The sequence below is a fragment of the Priapulus caudatus genome, unplaced genomic scaffold (assembly GCF_000485595.1).
Source record: "Priapulus caudatus unplaced genomic scaffold, Priapulus_caudatus-5.0.1 Scaffold197, whole genome shotgun sequence".
Taxonomy (NCBI): Eukaryota; Metazoa; Priapulida; class Priapulimorpha; order Priapulimorphida; family Priapulidae; genus Priapulus; species Priapulus caudatus.
This window is the reverse complement of record NW_014577258.1, coordinates 651,643-660,789: the sequence shown is the minus strand read 5'-3', so window position 1 is coordinate 660,789 and position 9,147 is coordinate 651,643. Positions and strand designations below refer to the sequence as shown.

The 9,147-nt window shown below is 49.9% G+C and overlaps 1 protein-coding gene across 1 annotated transcript; it reads right to left on the bottom strand.

Annotated features, from left to right (window-relative positions):
• Positions 1–231: 231 nt before the first annotated feature.
• Positions 232–3,409, bottom strand: LOC106807133 (transmembrane protein 117-like). Its single transcript, XM_014809396.1, has 5 exons — positions 3,150–3,409; positions 2,401–2,502; positions 1,798–1,953; positions 885–1,011; positions 232–419 (listed from the first exon to the last, which is right to left on the bottom strand). Exons 1-5 carry the CDS (start codon positions 3,396–3,398, stop codon positions 232–234), a joined length of 822 nt encoding a protein of 273 aa, XP_014664882.1. The 5' UTR covers positions 3,399–3,409.
• Between the last annotated feature and the right edge of the window lie 5,738 nt (positions 3,410–9,147).

Here is a 9,147-nt window from a genome sequence, read left to right as displayed (position 1 = left end):
ACATTACACAGTATAACACCTGTAGCTGAATAATATGATACTGTACCAGTGTACCTCGTCTGTAGCTGAATGATATGATACTGTACCTCGTCTGTAGCTGAATGATATGATACTGTACCTCGTCTGTAGCTGAATGATATGAATATCATATCATTCAGCTACAGACGAGGTACAATATCGTACCTCGTCTGTAGCTGAATGATCGAGGTACAATATCATATATCATATCATTCAGCTACAGAAGTACCTCGTCTGTAGCTGAATGATATGATATTGTACCTCGTCTGTAGCCGTGTAGATCTCATGCTGTGGTCCCGTGTACTGCCCGTACTTGCGTGGTGCATAGATCACCTGATTGATCCACATGTTCAAATCCAGACACATCACAAGTATGATCACACCATAGTTGAACCATTTCCCTGCAACATGCAACAACACACTGTGAGTATGTCATAGCTGAACCACTTTCTTGCAACATATATGCTATTTTTTTTTTTTTCAAATATTCAGAATTTACACTGAAGTTCCAGGATTTGCTGAACGTGTGATGCCAGAGCTAGGTAACTATAATTTTACATACTGCCAACTATAAATTTATTAACAGATAAATCACTTAAACGCTCATTATTGCATCTCTGTTGCACTGCCGTCTGTCTGCTGTCTGTCTGCCTCACTTCCTGCCTGCTTGCCTGCCTGCCTGCCTGCTTGCCTGTCTGTCTGTCTGTCTGTCTGTCTGTCTGTACGTATGCATGTATGTACATATGCATGTATGTATGCTTGTCTGTATGTCTGCCTCACTCTCTCTCTTTCACGCTGTCTCTATCTCTTTCGATTTTTTTCCTCCCTCTCTCCATATGCGTCTGTATCACTTTCTCGAAATCTACCGGATATGTGTACAGTCCAGAACTTGTTTCGCACGCAAGCTGGCACTCTGAACTTGATGCTTGCCACGTTGAGGCCAGGAAGCTTGATGTCTAAGTTGGAGCTCTCAAAATGAGGAAAATCCCAGTCCTGCGGTAATTACCCACTACAGGTGCACATGTAATTACTGAGTATAGGTACGCAGGTAATTACCCACTACAGGTATGCAGGTAATTACCCACTACAGGTGCACAGGTAATTACCCACTACAGGTGCACAGGTAATTACCCACTACAGGTGCACAGGTAATTACTGAGTATAGGTACACACGCAATAATGCACTACAGGTATGCAGGCAATTACCAACTACAGGTATGCACACAGTCATTGAGTACAGGGTTGCAGGCAATTACCAATTACAGGTACACATGCAATTACCCAGTACAGATATGCACACAATTGTGCAATTCAGGCACTCATTAGTACTGCTATGCTGTCTACAGCTAATGTTATTTTACGGCTAATATTATTTCTCAGATCTTATATTCTATTCTACGGTCTATGATATTATGATTTTTCGTGTGATATTTTATAACATTCTATGATTTCTTGCGTTTTCAGTAATTACCTGTGCACCTGTACTGCATTATTGTGTGTGTACCTATACTCGGTAATTACCTGTGCACCTGTAGTGGGTAATTACCTGTGCACCTGTAGTGGGTAATTACCTGCGTACTTGTAGTGGCTAATTACCTGTGCACCTGTAGTGGGTAATTACCTGTGCACCTGTAGTGGGTAATTACCTGTGCACCTGTAGTGGGTAATTACCTGTGCACGTGTAGTGGGTAATTACCTGTGCACGTGTAGTGGGTAATTACCTGCGTACCTATACTCGGTAATTACCTGTGCACCTGTAGTGGGTAATTGCCTGCGTACCTGTATGAGTATGAGCAGGTCCATCACAAGGATGCTGGAGGCAAGGAAGGCACGTGTAAGCTCACAGGTCGGTGCAAAGCCATGGTTCAGGTAGTCCCAGTCTACCCAGTTTGTTATAATGACCATGAGGACTACAGCAGTCATCAGGATCCACACCTACAGCAGCAGAAGACAGCATCCATCGAATACTAGCAGACTCCAGATGGTTAAACGTCGGCCAACGACAAAGAAAAAGTGCGTCATATGACAGAAACATGATCTAGAATATATTCGATACCATTTTCATTTAAACTGTTATCCCACTCACCCCACCCAACCCCCCTTTCCCCCTATTGTCTGTCTTCCTCACTCTCTGTACGTGTCTTCCCTAACCCCTCCCTCTCTCTCCCCTTCTCCCCCTCTTCCTCTCCCTTACCCCTCTCCTTTTCTCTTTCTCTGCCTCTCTACCACCCTGTCTCCCTCGCCATCTCTTTCTTGCTTTACACAAAGACAAACCCTGTATGTAATTTGATATGGAAGTCCATCATCTAATAAACGCGTTATACATACAGGCAGCCACTGTAAGCTAGCCCCTGTATAGACTTATATAGACTGCAAACGCACCATCCAGAAAAGAATAATCCTGTTATGGTTGTGCTGCCAGAAGGCCCGTGCAGACCTGCCCCAGGAAGGATAGAGCTTGTCCTGTAGCATCATGTCTGTGACCTACATGCGAGGAAACAGATTTCGTAAACATCCCAACGCGGGCACATGGGCGATAACCCGAGTCGTTCATGACACAGCGTATACGGTCATACACGGTTATAGATACACAGCGTGTGCGCGTAGACCGGCGATATGTACGTAACTGAAGCGGATGACACATTCTATCTGACTCCACACTTGAGAAAAAGATACGAAAACACACTCTGCGATAGCCGAGTATCGTCACGAATACGTCTATAAATAACAACCAACGTGACAGTTCGCACTTCCCTCTACTCTGTTTCTGTGTGAAGTCTTTCAAATGCTGACAATGTGCAGATGTCTGTCCCTCTGTCAACTTAGCTCTACCAGTATACACATACAACTGCTACGAGTACCCATACTGCTCCAGCTACTGACTATACTGTCACTGATTTCCACAGATCGCGGATCAGTTTCGTGACCCAGAACAGGCAGGAATAGGACCCCCACACACACACGACAACCAAAACAATCAGATATGTGATCTGAGTGTGAACCACCGATTTTCCCTACTCGAACAAGTTTTGTGACCCCGGGGACAAGCGAGGAGATATGATCGGCACGTGAGCGCGCGTAACCGGGGGCAACCGGCGGCGGAATCGGCGGCGCACGAGTGGTGAGCTCACCATCCACGCGGTGACGAAGTCTCCGAGCCACGTCGCCGACGCCGCCATCTTCATGAAGGTCTCGTAGCGAACGTTCATCGCGGCCGTGATGATGTACGGCGCGCTGTCCGCGTGACCGTAGGCGAGGAAGCCGTTGTAGATCTGAGCGAAGATGCAGACGAAGACGATCGAAACGAGACCCATGACGATCCACGAGCCGTTGTCGTGCGTGAACATGCTGAGTCGCAGCAGACGCCCTGTCGACGACATCGCACGGTCAGCTTCCGCGCCTCGTATCACGCAGTCATTCTTTTTCTTCCTCCCTTTCTCCTCCTCCTCCTCCTCCTCTCACAGTCATCCTCTCCTCCTCCTTCTCACCTCCTCCTCTTCTTTCTTGTACATCACACAGTCACCCTTCTTCTCCTCACACATCACACTGATCACAGTCAGCCTTCTCCTTACATATCTCAGTTGCGCTTATCATCTGCCCCTCCTCCTCTTTCTCCCCCTCCTCCTTCCTGCATATCCTCCTCCTCACACATAACACAATCACACTCTACCACCCCATGAGCATCTGTCATTATATTCTACATCACAGCGTACTGTAATACACTCTGACGTGGTGCGATCATTAGTGCTGAGCCATTGGGCTAGCTGCTTCTCTTGGAAACACTAACTAAATAAAGTAATTATTTCAAACAGTCTTCCTGACCGTTCTCGTATTTTTCCGACCACTACAGTACTGACTGGTATTGCTTGCTTAACAGCAAGTGTTCAAAGTAAGGCTAAGTTATCTTAGAACACTCGTACACAGTCAATTTCACAAAAATAAACAACGATTGAAATCTGTTTGTTTACATCGTGTTAACGCTGTTACTGATGATGCCCCAACCATCGTAATTCGCCTATTGAGGCTGCTCGATGTACTCTTGATGCCACTTGTTTCTCGCGAGACCCTGTCCCTGTACTTTGACATTGTAACTCTAATTAGGCAATAGAGATGTTGTACCAGTCTAGAACCACTACGTCATTCATTGAGATTTGCGCACCTTTGCGTGGTGGTTGCCGATTTCAAGCAAATTGGCGCTATTCAAAAGAACGCGGCTGCATTATTTGCTATTTTATATACCATAATTCAGCATAAACTCATGATAATGTTTTACTGGAGATATACAGTAGCATACTCGCTAATAGACGCTAGATTTTTCTTAATCGTGCAGTTATTTATGAAATCTGAATATTCATGAATTAAATACGAAAGTATTTAAATTTGCTGTAGTAGATTTTACTCTTGCGAACATATCACAACGCATTGTCTTATCCTAAAGCATAATAGAATTGAGCAGAGAATCTCCATTTCGACTGAGCTTACACAGAAGTTAAAAATAACTAGTTTCTATAACGGAACTGCTGATGCACGCCCGTCATTCGGCTTACCAAATAGAAGCCTGTGCACTAACCCCTTGCCGACCAGCATACCACACAAGATCCCGGACAGCCACAGCGTCACCTGTAAGGCATAAACATTCACGTACAGTGCACGCGCCACCCTTTGTTCTCCGCGAGCGAGCGATCTTCTCAAAAATGTTTGAAACGTCGAGCGGCTGCCCGATTTTCAAAATCTATCGTTTATTGCTGAGCACAACACGAACATTTGCACTGTTTACAACAGTGACATAAACATGGCCGACATAAAAAAGCCAGTGGGGTTTTGCTAGGCATGTTTAACCTACTTAGAAATACCTCAACAAACTCACTGAGGCAAAGCTGTCGGCAAAGATATTTTATCTATGTCCGAGGAATGCTGACCAAGCCCAACGAAAGTCGACAGAACACTTTGCTTCGGAATGTCTCCATTACCGGAGGAGAACAGTATATATACAGTGCAGAAGTTTACGTTATCCAGAAAGTCTTCCGATTATATAAACAATCATGATTATAATTAGATTGCAAGTCTCATGACAGTGTCGACATAGGCATAGAACATGTCCATACTATTTGATAAATGTGTAAAAGATACTAGTTTACAATCCCCACCAGACACGTTAACAGTGGAGTAGCTAGGATTTTTTCAGCGCGGGGGGGGGGGCTCTGGGGGGCCTTACATTTTCGTGGGGGGGCACAATATATAACTTTTCTTTGTATTATACCGTTCTAACGGCATTGTGGTTAATTCTTTTTTTTTATCAAGCATGAATTTTCAGTAGTGCGGGGGCACCTACGGGCCACAAGAAAATTGTGGGGAGGCTCGCGCCCCCCCAGAGGCCCCCCGTAGCTACGCCCTGCAGGTTAACAAGACTGGTGCAGAGCGCAGCAGCTGCAGGGAATGATAGAATGGTGATAAGCCTATAATATAGGGGACAGGAACAGGTACAGGGCAGGACAGAGTGCAAAGGATAAGGACTAGGCCAGTCACAGGGGCCAATACAGAGGCGAAGGACAAGTTGACAGAGAGAACGGGCAGGAATAGAGGTTAGGCGCAGTGACAGACAGGGACCAGGTACAGAGAAGTGGAGACGACGAGGCTGGTGAGCTTCATGTGTGCGTGTTTGTATCTGCGCGGTCTACGGGCGCTGCATGTGTGCGTAAGCATGCCATGCTGGTGCGTTTGGACGCAAGTCTCGCTGTGTGTGTTGTGTGTCATCCGTGTATTCAAGGGCTCGAATGAACGACGGCAACCGAAATGCGCAATTGCCGTCGTGCGTGCCCCTATCAATTGCCGTACTGCCCCGGTGAAAATCGCAACTCGACCGACGGCAGTCACCTGCCTTGCCCTTGTGTGTAATTTGCGTCCGGTGCCCTTTACATCTTACGCTGCCCTAGTTTTCGTTTTTAGTCGAATCAAATAACACGTGCGCTGTGCGCTGCTGTAGTGCAATGACGAGCTTAAAACGATAGTCGCCAGGGAGCCGGCGAACCAATCAACAGCCGCCATCGGGCATAATTATTCACTCCTGATAGCCGGGCATACTCAAACATTATCTGTACTGACCCTTCCATTCAGACAGACGCGGACCCCCCGGCACAAGGGTCGGCTGTTACAGGCTCCCCTGCTAAGCATCTTACATACGGGGGCATATTGCTCTTCTTTCTACACATTAAAGCAAAAGACGATCGCTTGGCATGTACTCATTTTGGTTATATGAGTTTTCATTATATTTTACAAAGTGCCTTCGGTGCCCTCCAAATTTTGAAAGTTGCCTTGGTGGCTTTTAAAATTGCCTCTGCCTGCCCGTCCATTTTTAGAGAAAATCAAGGCGATTTCTCACGTGCCCTAAAAAATCTGCCTGGCCCTTCTTCGCGCTTAATTCGGAGCCTGCGTGTATCTTGCGTCGTGTGTCCGATGCGTTGGTGCGTGTGTATGTCGCTTTTAGGTGTATGTGTGTGTGTTGTTTGTGTCTGCTGAGCGTGGATATGTATTCATTGAACATGTGCACGCAGCGCGTGGGTGGTGCATGCATGCTGCATGTGTCGTGAACGTGCTGTGCGCATGTGCGAGGCTGCGCCGTCGTACCTTCAGCGCGGCCCTACGCCCGTCGTCCGGCCGTACGCATCGCGACGAAACGACAAGAACGCGTGTTCGACGACGGGAGTCGCCCGCACTCGACGCGCGCTGTGCACCACCGGGTCCTCGGCGAACATCCAGGCAAGTTGCAGGCGACGACGAGGTAAGCGACGACCAGAGCCGCGCCACGGCATGCTTGCCAGGTTAGGCTAAGCGCGGCATTCCTCGTCTATGTCGGTACACCGACGACGGACGCACGCACGATGCCGCCGCCTCGCTACCCTCCTCCTTTCCTTCCTCGTGAGCGCGCCGCCCTCGCCGTTGCCGACCTCCGCGGCTTCTCCTCGTCGTCCGGGGAAGCTTGGCGTCGCGCGGGCCGGGGGATACGGTGCGCCTGCGTTGCCGGTGGCGGCGGCACCTGGTAGCGGCGTTGACCTGGGCCGGCCGTGCTCGGGCACGCACGTGTACGTCCTCGACGCACAGGGATCGTGCCGTAGACCGCGGCACGCCCTGCCTTTCTTGACGCAGCGTCTCCACCGCGGGCCGCTCGTGCTGGGAAGCGTTCTCGTCCATGCGACTCGCTTGTGCGCCGGCTGGGCATCGCGGCGGTGAACACTCGCTCACATCTCGCCATCCTCCTCCCCGTCCTTCCTCGCTCCTCATCGTTCCTTTGCTCGAGCCTGCGGATCGCCGCGCCGATTTGTCGATGCCGAGCTTTGAGGCCGAGCTCGTCGACTGACGTCGTGGTAGGAGAGCGAACGCCCTCGGCTCGGGCGGCCGACTTGCGCTGCCGCAGCGTGGCACGCTCGAAGACGATCGACCCCGCCCGGACGCGGGACTACGGCGCAGGGAGGCCGGACGCCGACCCGCACCGAGGATCGTGCCCGGCGCGCGTTGCTAGACGGGCCGCTCCATCGCGTCGACCATGCGGGCCGGATGAGCCTCCCGTCCCGGCCTTGCCTGTACAAGCCACCAACGCTCGCTGCAGCCGACAAGCTGCCACCTGCTCCCTCTGCTGCCAGCTCCTGTCGTGCGCGGACAACCTCCATTGACCGCGCCGCGAGTGCCGCTCGTTTCCGCCGCCGCCGCCTCTCTGGGACGAGGAACTTCAACAACGTGCGAACTCGCAGCCGGCAGAGCGTGTTAGGCGGAACAGCCATCAGCCCGCCGCACGCTGGAGACCGTGCGGTGGAGGCCGTCGAGCGTGAACACCGCTTGCCGTCCCCAGCTTTGTCGTCGCACAAGTACCGGGGTCACCGCGGGCGCCCCGCTCCCGCTCCCCGGGCGACGCCGCCGGGAGACCGTGAGCGTGTCGACTAGGCCGCGCCCCTCTCGCGCGCGGGCCGAAGAGGCAAGCGGCGTCGCCGCGCTGGAGTCGTGCGTCTCCAGCGGCGCACGAGGTCGACGCGCAGCAGGGGTGCGCTCGGCGACTCCTTCTTGCTGCCCTCCGCGCGTTTGATCCGATGACTCGCCCGGTTGGTAGCTTGAATTACTGCTGCACACGTGGTGACAATAGAGAGGCTGCGGAATCAGGGAAAGGCGCTCGTTTCATCGTATTTGTAGCGACCTATGCTGGCTGGATAGAGCTCGAGTGACCGAGCGAGTCACGTTAACGTGAGACTGCAGCAGTGCCGCGTTGTCCGCCGCCGTCCCGCGTTGTCTACAGCGTCGCTCGTTACCATCCTGTTAGAGATCAGTGCGTCCCGTTTTCTTGGAAGAGCGACCGTTAGCCGCCGATTCGCCTCACGAACCATGCAGCGGTCACGGGTAACCTACATGCATGACACACGGCCACCACGTGGAAACTGTTCGCGAGAACACCACCCTGTATGCGGAGCCATGGAATCGTTAATTTCAGGCTGACAGCACCACTCTCTCGAGCCTTTATCACTTGCCGTTCTAGACATTTATCAGCGACCAACTAGACTCGACAGGCTTTTTAAAAACTCTGTAAATGCTTTACGTCGAAAATCCTCTACCCTACGACTCTAGTCACTAGATTACACGGCGCACAAGCCGTAGTGTTAAGCCGAGATGGGAACTTTGTCTGCGCTATACAAAACTAGTACACTTAGGCCTAGTAATATTCCGTCAATATTCCCATATTTAAATTAAATACCACCCATTTTCAATTCAAGTCACTTTATGTACACGTATAGTTTATCAATTACATTTACTGATTGTAGCAGAAAGCGTACTAAGTAATTAATATTAATAATATTAATAATACATTTAACAATAACATGAAAAAAAACAGTGATGACTTTACACAATCCGCATTGTTACTACAACATGCATTACTAATCACGATATCATTCGTGTTTACAATGAAACTACGATTATGTTCTCCGATTACTATTATTTCACCGTTTAATATTGCGGATCGTGACTTTGAAGACAAATCATATTAGCATTACGAGCTTCTTCACCTGAAATCTACTTCTTGTGCCCAGGGCGCTGCCCATTTTATGCGCCACCATATCGGCCCAATAATAATTAGTTACGAGTGTTGAT